Source organism: Chlorella variabilis, assembly GCF_000147415.1.
Source record: "Chlorella variabilis unplaced genomic scaffold CHLNCscaffold_37, whole genome shotgun sequence".
NCBI lineage: Eukaryota > Viridiplantae > Chlorophyta > Trebouxiophyceae > Chlorellales > Chlorellaceae > Chlorella > Chlorella variabilis.
The window spans coordinates 164,374-182,185 of NW_005435051.1; the positions used below are offsets into that span (position 1 = coordinate 164,374).

Genomic DNA, 17,812 nt, shown 5'->3' on the forward strand with positions numbered 1-17,812 from the left:
GCCGTGCCGCACCCCCCGTGCTTGCTGCGATGCATCCGGTTGCTGCCTGATGCAGAGCACTCTCCAGTTGGTCTGGCGGCATCATTGCACCCCTTGTATCACTCACATGTGTGTACAGCTTCTCCACACCGCTGAAGCCAGTCGCCCGCTCGTGGTGCTCCTTGATCACTCGGGGCAGCTCCTCGAGCGGCACCACGGGGCACCACCGCCACTCTCCGCTGCGCTTGACGCAGCGGCACAGGATGTCCTGACCGCCAGCGCCCTTCAGCACCTGGAAGAACTGCAGCACCTTCTTGCTGTAGTTCTTGGCGCCGCCCTGCACTGCCGCCCCCCCTCCCGCACCCCGCCGCCGCCGGCCTGAGGGCGCCTGCTGGTCGCCCTGCTTGATCCGGATGATGCCCTCTACATCTGACTTAGTGAGAAACACATTCTTGGCGCCGTTTTGGCGCCGTTCTAAGGCATAAAGGATGACAGGTTGGTTCATAATTTTAAATTTGCGGCAGCTGCGGGGTGCGGGAGGGGAGAAATAGAAGCCTTAGAGACTCTGAAAGGCGAAGGAAAGGGAGGGATCGCGGGAGAGAGCGTGCCTGATGAGCCAGACGAATCGGGGGAGGTGCCACATCAGCGGGCAACAGATGCCAAGCGAAGAGGGCGCCGGTGGCCACACCTGCAGATGAACTGCAACTTCTGATCTGATCAAATTCTTTTTGAAACCACGCGCAGATGAAGGGTGCAGACGGATGGCACGAACTGCGCTTCGGGCCTTACTATCACCCCTTCAAGTCGGAGGGTACTGGAGCCAGTGCTGGGCGGCGGCGCCCGCCCGCCGGGAGCAAGTTGCCTTTCCGCATCCCCTCCCTCGCAATTCTGACCATGCCATATGGGCAATAACAGGCCGCTGTGGTCAACGGTGGGTGACCAGCCTTACAGGGGGGCTGGGTTGTCTACCGGCCAAAGCTGGTGCAGTGTCGGCGGCCAGCTCGCTGGTCTGTGTGGCATGAGGAGGCGGAATGCCAGTCAAAACCGGCCCAATGGGGCATGGAAGTACACAGCAAAGACTGCGTCAGAAGATAAATACACTGAGGGAGGTGGTACGCGGGCGAGGGAAACGTCCTCCCTCGCTATAAGTGTCAGCCCACCGCCTGCTCCAAGTCCCGCAGCTGGCGATACAGCTCGGAGGCTTGCTTGTGCCGGGATTGCTGCAGCAAGCAGCAGCAAGAGGTCCAGGGGTCAGGGGGGCACTCCATCTAATAGTGAAGGGAGCAAGCGGGAAGAGAAGCACGAGCACATGGGCGGACCACAAATGGGCAGAGGGCCTCAGAACCTTTGGGCAGCCTTGCCTGAATGCAGAACGCCAGCAGCTCTGGCAGGCTCTCCGCCAGCGCTGCCGGCTGCCGCTGGAGCACGAGCGCCACGCAGGCGCACAGCAGCTTGACCTGCCGGCTCTGCCTCCCGGCGTCCTGCAATGGAGCCACACATGCAAAGCATGAGCACTCCCAGCACGCTACCAAGCCAAGAGAAAAGGGCAGGCTACATGGGGCAGGTGTGCAGCAAGGCGGGTGACCCCGCAGCCACCTGGCTGGCATTCGTGTCCTGCATGCAGTTGCCGAGGAAGGTCGTCAGCACCCAGTCGGGCACCTCAGCTCGGGCCACCTGCACAGCAGAAAGCAGGGGCGTCAGGGGAGTTGGCAGCTATTCCAATAGGCGGCAATGCTGGCGGCATCATGCTGAGGGCCCGTGGCAGGCGAGGGCCAGGGGCCATCTCGTGTTGGCAGCTGACACGGGCGGTGCGGGTGCGCTTGAACAGCCAGATCGGCTCACCACCGCTGACAGGCACTCCACGCTCTGCGTCGACATGGGCAGCTCCGCGACTGACGCCGCAAACACCGCTGCCGCATCGGGTTGGTGCTCCGTCAGCGCCAGCAGCAGCTGCAGGTGATGGCAGGTCGCGCGAGGCGGGCAGACAAGTGCAGGTAGGCGAGTGCAGGCGGGCAAGGGCAGCGTGGGAGATGCCGGAGGGAGGCCGCGGCAGCAAAAACAGTGCGTGCCTGCGGGGCGAGACCTACAAGGCGCTGCTGCCCCATGCAAGGCGATGCTGGCACACGCGGCAGCGGTGGCGCGGCAAGCACACCTCTGCAGCCACCGAGGAGTTGTGCTCCGTCAAGCCCCTCACGTGCTCCGGCTGCAGGCCGCCGCCCCCGCTACCGCCGCCCCCGCTGCTGCTGCTTCCATTGACTGCCTCCGCCGTGAGGGCGGCAGCCAAAGGCCCGTGCAGGGCGAGGGTCAGCTCCTGCTGCAGGGCGGGCACCAGCGGCGCTTGCACCGCCTGCTGGAGCAGGGCAAGCAGCCTGTGCAGGTGCTGCATCTGCTGCTGCTGCTCCTCCTCGCGCTGCTGCTGAATCGGCAGCCCTGCCGACTCCTGGTGTTGCTGCTGCTGTGCCAGCTGCATGGGAGACAGGGGCTGTTGGGGCGAGGGGAGCTGCTGGGGAGAACAGGGCTGTTGTAGTTGATGGGCGGTCTGGTGCCAGGGAGGCACAGCTGGCGGACTGGACTGGCTGCTCGACCAGGGACTCGCCACGCCTTCGCTACCCGCCACCTGTTGCCAGCCTGCTGCTGCTGCTGCCGCTGCTGCCGCCGACGCTGCTGCTGCTGCATGTACGCCTTGCCAGGGCAGGGGCGGCGGCGAGCCCAGCGGCAGCCCGCAAAACTGCACCTGGCTGTCCAGCGGGGCGGTCGCCTCGCCCAGCACCTGCTGCGGCGAGCTCTGGTGCATGAGGGCCGGCGCTGGCGAGTACTGCTGCAGCTGGCTGGGCAGCGGCGCTGATGCCACCCCTGCCAGGCTGGCGGCCCACGCCTGCACCCCTGCAGGCTCGCCGCTCTCCGGCAGGCTGAGATGCAGCAGCGTCTCTCGCGCCCCGGAGGCTCTGGGTGCCGCAAAGCGCAGCAGATAGGCAGCATTCATCTTCTCGGCCTCGCTAAACAGCAGGCCGTCCTGCAGGCAGTCAGCGTGGGTGCTGCGAGGGAGGTGGGCACAAGCCATGCCACGGTGCGCCGCAGCGCTGCCCGGCGAGCCCGGCTGCCAAGGGCTCACACCAGTGCGCTGCACGCATCCCAAGCTGCAGCATGCCTCCCTACCCACCCTCAGCAGGGTGATCAGCGTGCGTGCCAGCCAGCCCTTGCTCTCGGCGTCGGCGCCAAACCGGTGCGCCACCGCCGTCGCCACCTCCTCGAACGGCCGCCCCTCTGCCGCAAGCAGGCGCAGCAGGTCGGATGTCGAGTGCATTTGCTGCATCTGGACGGACTGTGGGGGCGCAGGGTTGCGCCGCGTCGCCAGGTGTTTCGGCAACTGTGGTCCAAAGAGTGGCGGAGGGCTGCAAACGGTCACTCTCGAGGCCAAGTAACCATTAGAGTGTGCCCGGCGCCTCTCTGTCTTCCTGGAGGCTGGGAGCAGTTGCTGAAGTACACTCATAAGTACATCGGCTGATGGGTCGTTGAAACGGCTTGGCTATTGCGCACCCGTGCATCCTGGCCCTGAGAGAGGCATGATCGCCAATCCCTGGCCCTGAGACAGGGGATCTTCCGGCTGTCTCTGCCGACGGCTTCACCGCTGCATCGATAGCCCAATGGAGTCGCCAGCGCTGCAACAACAAGGGGCCGATGCCCCAAGCATTACCAGCAGCAGAAAAGCCTTCTGCGATTTCGCGGTCACCGCCCTTTTCATAGGAGTGACAGCCTCGTTTGTGGAGGTGCGGGGACGTTGGGGAGAGCCGATTGCTGCAGCGCCCCAGCGCGTTGCACAAAACAAAACAAAAACCGTCGCCGCTGACTTGCCGCGCCCCGCGTGCAAGCGGTGTGCCTGCTTGTGTCGACCGCCCCGCCTAGCAACGGCCTACAACCCTGCCTCCCTGCAGCTCTCCAAGCACGTCAGCCCCTCGCTCGGCCTGAGCCCTGGCGGCGCAGGCCTGGCGCTCACACTCCTGCTGCTCGTTGTGCTCGTGCCAGTCTGCGAGCAGCTCGGCGGTGCTCTCTTCAACCCCGCAAACAACGCCTTCTTGTATGCTACTGGCCAGGGATCTGGGCAGGAACATATCTTGCGCTCGGTGCGTGGACACACCCTGCCGCATGCTGCTGCTGTTCGCACTGCGGCTTGCATTGTGGCATCATGGGAACTGCCACGCACGAGCGGCCATTCTGTGCTCGTGTGCAACTGCGGTGCAGGTGGCGCAAGCAGTTGGTGGCGTGGTGGGAGCGCTGCTGGCCACAGCGCTGCTGCCAGTGAGCTGGACCAGGTCAGGAGCTGGCGTCAAGCAGCCATCAGCCAAACGCTGCATGTGCAGCACCCTGCTTGCGCGCCTGCCTGTGGGCATCAGCCTTGCAGGCAGGCTACAAGGGCTTCGACTTGGCCTGTGGCTGGTTGGCCTGCTGCTTGCGCTGCAGGGAGCTGAGCGTCATGGCTGTGGGCCTGCGGCCGGGGGTGACCTTGCTGGAGGGCGTGGCCTGCGAGTTTATCTTGGGCTCGCTGCTCGCCTTTGTGGTCCTGCTGGCCGGCCAGCTTAAGAGCAGCGCCCTCAAGCTCTGGATCCCACTGATTGCCACCGTGGTCGCCGTCAAGGCAGGGGCCAGCTACACCGGCCCATCCCTCAACCCAGGTGCGCCCGCCGCTGTGCTTGCACTGGAAAAAAGGGCATTTTGCTGCATGACCAGCGGGAGCCACCAACTGCACCCAGCCCTATTGCCCTCCTCACCAGGCTCATCGTGCCCTGTTGCAGCCTTCACCTTTTCCTGGGTGTTTGTTTATGAGCTGCAAAGCCCGGCGGAGCACTTGCTTGTGTTCTGGCTGGCGCCCATCGCGTCTGGGCTGTTTGGCGGCTTTGCTTTCCGCGGGTATCAGCTGTTCCAGCAGGACCGCACACGGCGGCAGCAGCAGCAGCAGGGCCGGCGGCGGGCAGGCCGCTCAAAAGAGGAGTGATGTGGGTGGCCAGACACGCGCCACTCCACACCCCCGTGATGCAGCTCTGCACCGGGCTTTTTGCTGCGCACTCTAAGCCGACGCCGTCCACCCATGCTTGCTTGCTGCACCCTTGTCTATGCATTCCCCTATCTGCTGCATCTGCTTTTTCATCAACTTCAGCTGCAAACTGGTCCGGTGTTACAAATGAATGCACCAGCCCACCTCAGTACCACGCTGGCCATCTGTCAGTCCCCTAATGCGCTTGCGTGCACCTAGTGTGTTACAAGTCAAGAGGAGTCAGCCAGGCGGGTCCCACTCCACAGTCTGCCAAAGTGGGCCCTGGTGCCGCAGCGCTGCTGCTGCTGGGGCCATTGATTGATTGGGTGCTGCTGTGCGCCGCTGCAGTGATTCTGGAGAGGAGGAAGAAGACACAGAGGAAAACAAGCAAGGCCAGAGGCCAGGGAACACGAGAGAGGAGCGCTTCCGCCGGGAGGCATGCCCAGCGCCAAGCAGTGCCGCCGCCAGGGCGGTGACACTGCGCATGCTGAGTGCTGCCGCCTGCTGCGCTGCTCAGGCGCTGGAGCAGCAGGTGGACTTCTTCTTGGCCTCGGGCGCCGCCTCGGTGACCTTGATTGCCGTGCCGCTGGTGGGAGCCTGCACCAAGGCCGGGGCACGTTGGGGAGCAGGCGTCAGTGCACCGCACACAAAGTGCCAGCGCGCACCGGTCGCATGTGGCCAGCGATGGATTGCCAAGGCTGGCTTGCTGCGGGCGCACGCCATCGCGCGCTGGCATGCCGCGCCAGCAAGCCAGCAGGCCGCCGGTGCTCACCGCTGCGGGGCCGTCCTCCGAAGCCAGCGCCTTCTTGGACACGATGTGATAGATCTCGGTGAGGATGCGCTGGAAGGCCTGCTCCACGTTGGTGGCCTCCAGGGCCGAGGTCTCGATGAAGGACAGGCCCTCGCGCTCGCAGAAGGCCTGCGCAAACGGCGGCGGATGGCGGCAAGCGGCGCTGGGCACCGCAGGGAGGCATACCCCCAAGCAGCTGCTGCTGCGGGGGGCTGTTGCGGCTGACTCCAGCTTGCATCAACACCTGCCCCACCATCCAACACTCGCTGTCTAGCCCGATACTGTGCACCTCTCGCCATTCCGACCATCACCCTCAAGCCCCCACACCTCTCCCCCGCACCTTGGCATCCTCGGTCTGCACCGAGCGCAGGTGGCGCAGGTCGCTCTTGTTGCCCACCTGCACGCGCGCAGCAGTTGCAGCGTCGTCGGCAAGCCGACAGCCTTCACACGCTGCCGCCGATCACTCGCTCCCCACAGCTCATTGTATCCCCAGCAACCACAACAAGGACTCTGGCAAGCATCTTGTCTACCGACAGGCATGCACAGCAAGGACCCCAGCACGCAGGGCTCCCCCCTTTCAGCCCACCAGCATGATGACGATGTTGGCGTCGGCGTGGTCCCGCAGCTCCTTCAGCCACCGCTCCACATTCTCAAACGTGGTCTGCTTGGTGATGTCGTACACCAGCAGGGCGCCTACCGCCCCACGGTAGTAGGCTGCAGGGAGAGGGAGGGAGGGGCAGTGGGATGGGGCTGGAAGGGCGGCGGGACGGGGCTGGAGGCGAGGTGCAAAAACAGTCGACGATGAGGAGGTGTAGCATAGGGTAGCATGCTGCCGCATGGTACCCTATGTTGCGGCAGCGCCAGCAGCGTGAAGCGCCCGCAGGCGGCCCACTCGTGGCTGCTTGCAACATGGTGGCTGCAGACAAGAAGAGCTATGTACAAGAAGCTGCAATCCCAGCTTCCCCAAGTTCAAGCCTGCTAGTCTGTGTTTTTGATTCATTCGCGAGGAAGAGACACGCACCGCTGGTGATGGCGCGGTACCGTTCCTGCAGGCACGCATAACAAACCAACACAGTCAGTCTGGCAGCCCAGCGCCGCGGCATACAAGACAGGCAGCAACAGCACGCCTTATGACACATGTGGCGGCAGCACAGAGGGGAGCTTCCAGCAGCATGCACCATTGCAAGTCGCCCAGCTGCCTGTGGCGCACCGCGCCCCGGTTCGCACCTGGCCTGCCGTGTCCCAGATTTGTGCCTTGATCGTCTTGCCGTCCACCTGCAGCACCAACAGCAGCCCAGCGAGCAGCAGCGGTCGGCTGCAGCCTGGCGCACCCAACGGGCCCTTTCTGCCCGTCCCCACCCTTTGGCTGCTGCTGTCTTTTGCTGCGCACCACCCTATACACCCTGTGGCAATCCTTCGATACCAATGACAGCTGCCCCCAGCATGCTGCTTGGCCTGCTCGTCGGCTGCACCTGTATGCTGCGCGTGGCAAACTCTACGCCGATCGTCGACTTGCTCTCCAGCGAGAACTCGTTGCGTGTGAAGCGGCTCAGCAGGTTGGACTTGCCGACGCCTGAGTCGCCGATCAGCACCACCTTGAAGAGGTAGTCATAGCTGCAGGGCGGGACGGGGGAGGGGCAAGGAACGACGCTGGGGAACAGTCGGCGGCAGCGGGCGGGAGCGGCGCCCTGCCGCGGCCGCTGGCAGAGATCCAGCGGCGGGGCAACGAGACCACAGCTTCCAGGAGACCAGGGAAGCGGACGGAGCCAGACAGGTGCAGCAGGCAGCGGCAGATCAGGCGCAGAGACCCAGCCAGCGGGCCCCAAACAGCAGCAACACTTTCTCGTCATCTGGCTTTGGGACCATGATGGCGTCCGGGGAACTGGCGCGTCTGGCGGCCGCTCTGAACGGTCTGCCGCCTTCAACTGCCAAGTAGGTCGAGGCAAGGCTCTCCTGGGGCTGTTCTGCGGCTAGCACACAGCGGTGGGCAACGTTGGAAGGGGGCCTGGAAGCCTGGGAGGCGCAGGAGAGGAGAGAGCGCAAAACCGTACGGCATAGCCAGCAGTACATGTGTCGATTACGGCCCTCAAAGAGACGAATGCACACACAACCCGCCTGCTCTGATTATTCCCACGCTTCCCCTGGCACTGCCTGCTGTCTGCGATCAGACCCTGCACCCTCTGATTTGTGATCACATCAGTTACTGCTCCAGAAATGGCGGCCACTCGCACAGGCAGTCGGTAACATACGCCTCAGCCGCCTCCACCAGCGCCAAGGCCGGCGCCACCACGCACACGTCGCCGTCGCTGCTGCCCTCTGCACTGCCGGCGGCGCTGTCGCACTGCGGCAACTCCGCCGCCGCGTCCAGCACACGATACGCCGCCTCCTGGCCCGACAGGTAGGCGCCGTGCACGGTGCCAGGGTGCAACACTGAGGCCGCCTCTCCCGCCAGCACCAGGCTGCCGCTCGCCGGCTCTGCCAGCGTGGCGCGGTCGCTGGGGGTGCTGCCCACTGCAGACGCACCAGCGTGGAGCAGCAACAGCAGCAGCAGGAATGCAAACCGTCAGTCCAGCGACACGCCTGCAGGCACAGCGTACAAGCAGCCTGCCACCGGCACTGCCTCCCTCCTTCCCGCTCTCCACCGCCCCTTCCCCACAAAGCCGCACCTGCGTGGTAACTGAGCGACCCTCGAGCCCAGGGGTCCTGCCCCCACCGGCTCAGCCGGTACTGAACCAGCTGTGCCGCCGGCGCCGCGCCAGGAAACAGGGCTGCCAGGTCTGCCAGAGCTGTGGCCGCCGCCTCCTCGTCGCTCATCCCTTCCAGCGCCTCTGCCCACTCTGCTGTCGCCAGGGCTACCAGCACCGGCCGCCCCGTGTATGCCGCCATGCTGATGAAGCGCCGCCAGCCAGAGCTGTTGGTGGCTGCCGCCAGATACCCCAGCTGCTCGCAGGGCGCGGCCGCCTCCCCGCTGCCGCACAGCGCCTCGCTCCAAAAGGCCTGCAGATGCCTGTGGAATTGGACTCTGAGCAACAGGAAATCAGCATGCCATCGAACCCGAAACAGGCGTTTAGCTCTGAACCTGGCAGGTGGCATCAATGTGTCCCATTGCTGCCCCCTCCTCCCCATCAGCAGCAGGCAGACTCCAGGGGCACTCACGCTACCAAACTCGAGCCAGAGCTTCTCCAGGCGCCCCGTGCCCAGCCGCGCCACCGCCGCCACCGTTTCGTTCGGCAGCGGCGGCTCCAGCTGGATGCCGCCCGCCTGCAGCACGCCCAGCGGCGCGGTGCACACCACGTACTGCGCCGTCAGTGCCTCCCCTGTCGCCGTGTACACCGTTGCGTTGCTGTCGCCGTGGTGAATGGCCAGCACAGGGCTGCTCAGCAGCAGCTGGCCGCCCTCCCCAAGCTCCGCCGCCAGGCTCTCTGGGATGCTGCTGTACCCTCCCAGCACCACATTGTCCACGCCGCCATAGGAGGTGGTGTTGTCGAAGTACAGGGCTGACAGCTGGCCCAGCGCGCCGCCGTACTGCACGCCGTACCGTGCCGCCGCCTCGGCGCCCAGCAGCGCCGCGTTGGCGGGGCTGCCACCCAGACGGCTCAGCATCGCCGGCCCCCGCAGGACGTCGGCCAGCGACTGGTTGGCTGCAGCGCCGCTGGCCAGGGCCTCCAGGTCAGCAGACCACTGCTGCAGGTTCTGCAGCTGCTGACGCGAGGTCAGCACGTGGCCATCTGGGCCAAACCGGCGGTGCATGGTGCCGCTGGTGGCCACCCGCGCCAGGCCCAGCATGTTGGCAATCTGGGTGGGAGAGGAAGCAGGCAGGACAGCATGCCTGATCCTCCACCCTGGCCTGCCATGTGCGGCAGCTGAGGGTGCACATGCATCCGCACAGCTTCCAAGCACCCGGCGTCTCCAAATGCACCATCATCACACACATGCATCCCGCCTGCCAGCCGGCCCACCTCTGTGAGCGGGTTGCCCCGGCCATCTCTCCCCGCATCTATGCCGCTCTCGGAGCCCCAGATGAACTGCGCCCCAAGCTCCGCTGTGATGCCGGCAAATGGCATGCTGTGCACCCTGCCGCCCACTCGCTCCTGCGCCGAAAGCAAACGGGGCACGTGATGGCTCTGCAAAGTCTGGTGCCTCAACGGCAGCACCAGCTCATCGGCTCTCTGACGAGCCCCCTGCCGAGATCGAGATGGTAGGCCGCCATCTGCTGCGCACCAGGCAGGCATGTATGGCAGGCGGGCAGCCACAGCAGCTGCCCATGCGACCGGTGGAACAACACAGGGCTGGCTGGCGGGGGGCAAGCATGTGGCCTCACCCGCGCCTCCACAACCAGGACACTCATGTTGGCGGCCAGCACCTGCGCTGCTCTCAGCCCTGCCACCCCCGCGCCCACCACGATCACGTCGGCGCTGGGGCTCATCTCCAGGGCCGCCAGCTCCTTGGGTAGCAGCCACGGGTGCAGCTCAGCTGCGAAGGCAGGCTCTGCGGTGGTGTTGCGCTCCCGCTGATAGTATGGGAGCGGCGTGTAGCTGCCGCCGCCGGATGCCAGCACGCCGCGCTTGTGCAGCACTATGAGGGTGATGACCGCTGCTAGCACCGCGGCTCCGAGCAGCAGGCTGCCCCAGAGCAGCCAGCGCCGACGCTGCCGGCGGCGGGGGTGGCTGGCAGGCGGCGGCGGCGGAGGGGGAGACTGTTGGGCACCTTGCTCAGCCGGGGGCTGAACCTCCCACCACACTCCGGGGCCCGATTCCTGTGGCGGTGGCCGGTGACCAGCCGCCGCCCTCTTCGCTCCACTACGGTCCGCCCCTGTGCTGACCGCAACCTGGCAATGTGCGTGTGGCAATGAGCGCACCCCATCGCGTGAAGTCATGATTAGCAATGCCGGGCTCGTGGCAATGCCGAGATGGAGCGCCAGAGAGAAACGCACATGGGGTGAGCTGGCAGAGTTACCCAGTTACCGCCGAAGTAGCTGAGCAGATGCGCAGAGTGGGAAATAGCTAATGCTTTGGAGCAGTGGTTAATGAGTCTGCAAGCTGCCAGAGGGCTCGGCGCCACACAGCTCACGAGGTCCGCTCCCTGTAGCCTCCCTGCCCCTGTTCGGCGGCTTCCTGCATCATGCCAAAGTGAAAGCAGCGCGATGCGCTGCAGAGTTCCGCTGGAAGGGCACTCCGCGCCGCGCCGCCGCCGCCGCCTCCCAACCGCCTGCTTGCCCTTGTCGGTGCAGGCCGGTCCTTACTTCGCTCGTGGGGCTCGCTATTGTTCTGGGGCTTGCCCTCGTTAACACGAAGGCGGGCAGAATTGGAGGGGGCACGGCGACTCCATGCCTGGCAGGACCCGGCCACCCTCCCGGCGGCAACACGGCGGCGGCGCCGGTGCTGCCCCCCGAATTCGGTGGCGTCCAGCGCTTCTCCATCCCCGGCTCATTTGCCCGGGTGCCGCCGTCATCGGGCGACGACCGAGTGGCCGGCGTGCTGCATTTTTATCTCAAGGCGGGCATCGTCGGCGGCGAGACGCGCATGAAGGGCTTGGCCCTGTTTGAGTTTGTCGACTACCCACCCCACTTCCTGGCCCTCGGCATCACGCAGAAGAGCGGCATCCTCAACGTGCCCGAGATGGACTCCCTGCGTGTGGGCGTGCGCTCGGAGGCCCAGGGCTGGGAGCGGTCGGTGGCGCTAAAGCGGTCCATGTGCTCCGACAGGTGGATCCAGCACCGGCGGCAGCCCAGCAAGGAGTACCGGGCGTGCGTGGCGGACGCACAGAACGCCACCACCGCCAGGAACTTCTACCGCATGCCGGACGTCTACCTCAACTTTGGGCGGCTGGCCAATTCTACCGACGTCAACCTGTTTGTGCACGGCTGGCCGCGCTTCGTCTCCCTGGCGCCCCTGCTCGCGGCAGCACAAACCTTGCCAGCCGACCCGCTGCAGCCGCCCTCATCGCCACCCACCTTTGTCCAGCACCTTCCCTACCCAAGAGGCATGGCCCCGGAGCTGGTGGCTCAGGTGCTGACGTGGAGGGCGGAGCACCATGTGCCCCTGGGCATCCCGACGTCTTACTTGTATGTGCGGCCCCGCGACCAGGCGGCGCTGGCGGCGCAGCCCACCATCCGGCGCCTGGTGGCTGCCGGCCAGCTGCAGCTGGTGTCCTGGGGCGACTTCAGCTTTTTCGAGGACTGGGATACCTATGACCTCTCCATCCAGGCGGCGCACGGCGTGCTCTCTTTCTGGGGCACCAACACGCGGGTGTGGGTGGCCGACCTGGACGAGTTCATCGTCACGCACCTGGACGTGCCAACCATGCTGGGATCCTCCAAATGCCTGCCACGCCGGTCAGCCTGCTACACCATGCACCGATACGACGTGGTGCTGGGCGCCGCCAGCACCGACGGGGCACTCCGCGAGCCGACCATTTGGCGCACCCCTGGGCACTCGCCGCTGCTGACAGCATACCGGCAGGCGATGGTGGTTGCAGACGAAGCAGAGCCCAAGACCTGGTCGGATCCCAACAATGTGTTCCCGGTCACCCTGCACCTCACCACGGCTTGCACAGGCGGCAACGACACCAAGTCGCCGTGCAGCACCCAGGTGCCGTGCGCTCCCGTGCGCCAGCAATGCGCCTGGATTGCACACATCCTGCACATGTTCACAGCCCAGCGGAGAGGTTTGGGCAAGGATGCTGTGCTGGTGCCGCTGGGCCCAGGGTGGCTGATCATGGCCAACCAGTCCCGGTTTTGGTGATAACCTATTTTTTTGCCAGCCTGTTTGCTATTGCAGTCGTGGCGTTGGCAGCTGCCATTGTTGGAGTGTGACTCATTTGATTTCATTTCTTCATTCAATATTGTGTAATGATACAAGTTGGCTTTTGGCAACAGCCTGTGAAGGGGAGCTGATTGCCTGAATGAATGAACTGATGGGGGGAAGAAACTGTCGGGAAGCATTGATTGAAACAAGCAACAGAACAAAGGCAGGCCGATCGAGCAGGAGGCCACTCCAGCTGCTGCAGCCTGTCGCCTGCCAAAGCCAGCTAGAATGCATCGGCAGCGTACGTGTACTGCTCCCACAGGGAGGAGCCGGCATGGGGCTCCCCCCATATCCAGCAGCCCAGCACCATGCCAATGTTGAGCAGCAGCGGCACTGCGAGGACTGCGACTGCCACGAGCGCGGAGAAGAAGTAAATTGCCAGCAAAATGTGGAGGCCTTGGCGGTCCAGGCAGGCGATGCAAGACCACAGCCGCCGCTGGTGTTTGGCCGCTTCCACCGCCAGCAGCTTGCCGCAGAGATGGATCACCGCGGTGACGGGGAGCGGAAGGCCGCCCTGCTGGGAGTAGCAGTCGCCCTGGCAGCCGAGCAGCGCGGCCAGCAGCAGGACCACGTAGCAGCTCGCGGCCATGCCGTATCTGCAGACAGCAGCACCAGATTGGCTGGGTGGTAAGAAAAGGAGAAACCAGCAGCTGCTCTCCACCGGGCTGGCAGCGCCTGGCACTACGAACCGCAGAAACAGCCCCAGAAGGGGCACTCCGAGGAGCCAGGCGCCCGCAAGCGCCGCTGCGCTGAAGAGCCACAACGCCGCGGCCGCTGTCAGGCACATGGTCTGCGTGGGATGCAGCAGGCGCCGAAGAAGCAGTGCCGCTAGCGCCGTGGCTGCAAGTTGAGAAACTGCCTGGGGCAGCAGCCGCTCAGCGGTGCGCAGCACGCCAGGAGGCAGGGCATCTGCGCTCGCTGCCGTTGATCCGGCGTCCTCCCTCACCGCCTTGCTCGCAACCTGGCCAAACTGGATCACAGCGCTGAGCGGGCCGCAGCGCGTAGCGAGCTCCCCATCGCCGCCTGCCGCGGCAGCTTTGTAAAACTGCCGCTCTAGTGGCAGCTCTGATACTGCTGCCACCCGCTGTAAGTCGAGTACCGTGCGGCAGCAGGGGCACGCCCATGCGGCAACAGGCTCGTCTGCACACGTGTGGGAGTGGGGATGGAGGGGGCTGTGGATGGGGGAGGCCAGCAGGCACACGGCGCGGCGGGCCGCTGCCAGCAGTGCCCTGGACGGGCTCCATGAGCAAGCACTCCCCCGTGGCGCTTTTGCACGGGCGTGCTACCTACGAAGCACGCCAGAATGCAGCGTGCGTGGTAGTCACTCCGGCAACACCCGAGAGAGAGAGACCCTGCCTCGAGTGGGTCCAGGCAGATGGGGCAGCCCTCCTCCATTTGATAAAGCAGCAATTTGATGTATGCTGCTCCTTACAAAAACTCACGTCGCAGCAGACGTTTGGGTTCAGAGTTCCTCGGCAAGAGCCTTGGACGGCCACACAGTACTGCCTGTACCATGTTGCTCTTCAAAGCCACTGCTCCTTGCTTGCAAGGCCACTGTTCCTTGCTTTACAACGTGTCGTGCTGGCTTCCACGCAGTAAAATTGTTCAAGAGCAAAGGAATGTGCAAGCGATTCTAAATGCAAAGAGCACACGCTGTGGCATGGCTGCCGAGTGCTGCACTCTCAGATGGCAAGGCGGCTGCGGCTGTGCTGCTGCACGTGGGAGCCGACAATGGCGCATAGGCTGAACACGTAGGTTGCCAACAGGATGGAGGTTGCCAGTGCCGCGCTGACTGCGGAGAGAAGCAGCAGCAGGCGGGGTGCGTGGCTGTCCAGGCGCAGCAGCAGGGAGGCAAGGCTGGCGTGGCGCCGCAGCAGGAGCTGCGCCGTGGCCGAGGATGAGGCCACAAAAAGCAGGCCGACAATGCTGTAAGGCGGTGGCCCAGCCTCGGCCTGCACCGAAATGCCTCCGCTGTACAGCCCCAGCAGGCGTCCCGTCGCAATGTTGAGTCGGGCGATCACGATCATGCCGCAAGCCATGAACTGAGCTAGCAGCACTATGAGCGCCGCGCTGCCGACCACCAGCAGCGCAGCGCCGACGAGCCAGGCCGCGCACTGGCGGGCTACACTCAACTCCTTGGGGTGCAGCAGCGACCGCAGGCGTAGGCTAGCCAGCGCCGTGGCCGCCGCCTGCACCGCCGCATCAGGCAACAGCCGCTCGCACACCGCCCAGCTGCCACTGCCATTGCTGCTGCTTGGCGGGCCAGCGGGGCTGCCGGCGCCTTTCTGCTTGTCCTCGGCAGACAGCGAAAGCGCTCTCCGAGCCGTGGTGATGAAGTGATTGACTGCTGCGAGTCGCCCTGGCAAGCGGCTGCTGGCCGGGCTGCTGCGGCTGGTGGTGGTGGTGCCTGCTGCGTCTGACCCAGCCTCCAAGTCGCCGCTGCTGGGCGGCGTGGGGCAGAGGTAAAAGTCGCGCCCCCATGCCTCTGGCGGCATCTCCGTGGCTGTGGCCACCCCCGCCAGGTCGACCGGTGCGCGGCACATGGGGCATCGCCAGTAAGGCAGCGCCTCATCTGCACAACAGGGGGCAGGGCTTAGTCATCACCCAAGTATGCATTTGTATAGGGAGCGCTCGGGGGTGGCGCTTTGTCAGCGGCGCGCCGCCCACCGCCGCCGCCCACCCGCCACCACCTTGGACGCGGCGGCGCGTTCACCTTTAAAAATGCTGAGACAGCAGGCAGCGTGGAGACAGTGGCCGCAGGCCAGGCGCAGTTCGGACCCTGTGGTCAGGGCCTCCAGGCAGACCGGGCAACTGTCTTCTGCGTGTGCGATGGCCATTGCCTCCAGATTGCAACTGAATGCGCGAATTGCATGGTAGGCCGGCTTCTGGCTTTCCGACAAGGGGTTGACTGCCAGCGAGGACAGTCCAGTTAGACTATCTCTTTATTGCGCATTTCCCCATTCCCAGCTGCATTCTCCTTCACCGGTACCACGGCAGAGCAGCCAATTGGTGTGATCAGTACACATCGAAACCTCTTCTGCAGCTCCTTTGCTCTCTCATTCACCCAGTGGAAGGTTTCAGGCGATAGGCACGGCGCTAACAGCCGCACCGACTGTTGCGGCGGAGCCGGCTGCAGCTGCCGCCGCCTCTCGGCGGGCGACCCCGCTGCCCACCGGGCTCTGCTGGAGGGCGCTGGCCCAGCACTGGGTTGGGTGGGTATGGCAACTTCACGCAAACATGCTCTCTCGACCGTTTGCAGCAATGTCGGCAGGTTATCTCGCATGCAGAACGCATCCGGGCTACTGCATTGCGCATTCCCCTGCCTCTTGTTTTTGCAGGACCGATTTAGGGCACACCCACCACGTCTCTACCATGCGTCCGGCACTGCTGTGCATCGATATGCAGGAGCACTTTCGTGACGGCATGGCTGCAGCAGTCGTTGGCCGGCTGAACAACTTGATCGATGTCTGCCGCAGGCTTCACATCACCATCATCTTCACACAGCACGGGCACCCCCTGCTCGACCCAGAGGCTGAGGAGCGCAGCAGCGTGCTGGTGCGGTGGTGGGGTGCCGACGGCAGCATACGGCACGGGTCGCACGCCTGGCAGCTGCTGCCTGAGCTGCACGTCAAGCCTGGAGAGGACCCAATCATATCGACCAAGCAGACCTACGATGCGTTTCAGGTGGTGCAAGCCACATGCACTCTGCTCTAGCGCTTGGGAGCTGTGCCTGCATGCGGAAGACCAGCCACATGGCTGTCAAGCCACTCCACCCTCGGCGCATACATTTGCAGGGCACCGAGCTGCTGGAGCTGCTGCAGAAGCATGACTGCGACACTCTAGTGATTGGCGGCGTGATGACAAACTTGTGCTGTGAGACAACGGCAAGGTGAGCTGCGGCTAGGCCTGCGCCTGCTCGCTGGTCCATTGCAGTGGTGTGCTGCTGTTTCTAGACCCAGCGTTGATGGTGCTTCAGTCACAGGTGCGGCCGTGATGGCCTCCAACCTCCCTGATAAGCACGCAGGCACGTCCCGCAGGTCTTCGTTCACCAAGAACTTCGAAGTCCTGTTCCTGTCTGACGGCACAGCGACAGCCAGCAAAGAGATGCATGACGCCAGCCTGCTCAACCTCTCGTACGGGTTTGCCAGGGTGCTGACCTGCGCCGAGGCGGAGCAGGAGCTGAAGCGGAGCTGCAGCGGGGGCGACCCACCAGCATGAGCTTGAGATGAGAGTATACTGTTGCACCAGTTTACATATCGAAGTGGAACAAGCAACGAAACAAGAGCAGGCCTACTCCGCAGGAAGCCACCCCAGCTGCTGCAGCCTGGCGCTGGCTGCGCATGCCAGCGCCCACCAGTAGCATCACAGGCGTGCAGGTACTGTTCCCACAGGCGGTTCGGGCGGGCGATGCATCCCCACAGCCGCCGCCGGTGCCTGGCTTCCATCACCAGCAGCATGCCGCTACGCACCTCGAAAACAGCCCCAGAAGAGGCTCCGAGCAGCCAGGCCCGCAACCGCCGCTGCGCTGAAGAGCGATGCGTGAATTGCACCATGAGGGGCATATGGGCAGAAAGGTTGACTGCGCCGATGGCCGGAGACACCTGGACGGCATGTGTTGCCCGCTGATGTGGCACCTCCCCCGATTCGTCTGGCTCATCAGGCACGCTCTCTCCCGCGATCCCTCCCTTTCCTTCGCCTTTCAGAGTCTCTAAGGCTTCTATTTCTCCCCTCCCGCACCCCGCAGCTGCCGCAAATTTAAAATTATGAACCAACCTGTCATCCTTTATGCCTTAGAACGGCGCCAAAACGGCGCCAAGAATGTGTTTCTCACTAAGTCAGATGTAGAGGGCATCATCCGGATCAAGCAGGGCGACCAGCAGGCGCCCTCAGGCCGGCGGCGGCGGGGTGCGGGAGGGGGGGCGGCAGTGCAGGGCGGCACCAAGAACTACAGCAAGAAGGTGCTGCAGTTCTTCCAGGTGCTGAAGGGCGCTGGCGGTCAGGACATCCTGTGCCGCTGCGTCAAGCGCAGCGGAGAGTGGCGGTGGTGCCCCGTGGTGCCGCTCGAGGAGCTGCCCCGAGTGATCAAGGAGCACCACGAGCGGGCGACTGGCTTCAGCGGTGTGGAGAAGCTGTACACACATGTGAGTGATACAAGGGGTGCAATGCTGCCGCCAGACCAACTGGAGAGTGCTCTGCATCAGGCAGCAA

General features: G+C 64.6%; 6 protein-coding genes across 6 annotated transcripts in view; 4 read left to right on the forward strand and 2 right to left on the reverse strand.

The window, feature by feature from the left end:
* Nucleotides 1-3,547: 3,547 nt before the first annotated feature.
* Nucleotides 3,548-4,969, forward strand: CHLNCDRAFT_59382 (hypothetical protein; the record flags this gene model as incomplete). Its single annotated transcript, XM_005842924.1, has 5 exons — nt 3,548-3,746; nt 3,912-4,100; nt 4,219-4,289; nt 4,438-4,649; nt 4,770-4,969. Exons 1-5 carry the CDS (start codon nt 3,624-3,626, stop codon nt 4,967-4,969), a joined length of 795 nt encoding a protein of 264 aa, XP_005842986.1. The 5' UTR covers nt 3,548-3,623.
* Nucleotides 4,970-5,230: 261 nt separating this feature from the next.
* CHLNCDRAFT_33302 (hypothetical protein) lies at nt 5,231-7,691 on the reverse strand. Its single transcript, XM_005842957.1, has 8 exons — nt 7,642-7,691; nt 7,271-7,412; nt 7,026-7,073; nt 6,820-6,844; nt 6,385-6,512; nt 6,139-6,195; nt 5,781-5,927; nt 5,231-5,605 (listed from the first exon to the last, which is right to left on the reverse strand). The coding sequence occupies exons 1-8, from the start codon at nt 7,662-7,664 to the stop codon at nt 5,522-5,524; spliced, it is 654 nt and encodes a 217-aa protein (XP_005843019.1). The 5' UTR covers nt 7,665-7,691; the 3' UTR covers nt 5,231-5,521.
* Nucleotides 7,692-7,998: 307 nt separating this feature from the next.
* CHLNCDRAFT_141696 (hypothetical protein) lies at nt 7,999-10,674 on the reverse strand (the record flags this gene model as incomplete). Its single annotated transcript, XM_005842958.1, has 6 exons — nt 7,999-8,309; nt 8,465-8,795; nt 8,955-9,593; nt 9,758-9,889; nt 10,120-10,446; nt 10,657-10,674. 6 exons carry the CDS (start codon nt 10,672-10,674, stop codon nt 7,999-8,001), a joined length of 1,758 nt encoding a protein of 585 aa, XP_005843020.1.
* Nucleotides 10,675-10,826: 152 nt separating this feature from the next.
* On the forward strand, nt 10,827-12,541 carry CHLNCDRAFT_59384 (hypothetical protein; the record flags this gene model as incomplete). The annotated part of the gene is made up of 2 exons (XM_005842925.1): nt 10,827-10,871; nt 11,029-12,541. The coding sequence occupies exon 2, from the start codon at nt 11,321-11,323 to the stop codon at nt 12,539-12,541; it is 1,221 nt and encodes a 406-aa protein (XP_005842987.1). The 5' UTR covers nt 10,827-10,871; nt 11,029-11,320.
* Nucleotides 12,542-15,976: 3,435 nt separating this feature from the next.
* CHLNCDRAFT_28604 (hypothetical protein) lies at nt 15,977-16,822 on the forward strand (the record flags this gene model as incomplete). Its single annotated transcript, XM_005842926.1, has 3 exons — nt 15,977-16,288; nt 16,399-16,493; nt 16,642-16,822. The coding sequence occupies 3 exons, from the start codon at nt 15,977-15,979 to the stop codon at nt 16,820-16,822; spliced, it is 588 nt and encodes a 195-aa protein (XP_005842988.1).
* Nucleotides 16,823-17,155: 333 nt separating this feature from the next.
* CHLNCDRAFT_141701 (hypothetical protein) overlaps nt 17,156-17,812 on the forward strand; it is a gene marked incomplete at both ends in the record, with an annotated part of 4,864 nt that continues 4,207 nt past the window's right edge. The window contains 2 exons of the mRNA XM_005842927.1: nt 17,156-17,178; nt 17,349-17,745. Of these exons, the coding sequence (XP_005842989.1) occupies nt 17,156-17,178; nt 17,349-17,745 (420 nt within the window). The remainder of the gene's footprint in view (nt 17,179-17,348; nt 17,746-17,812) is intronic.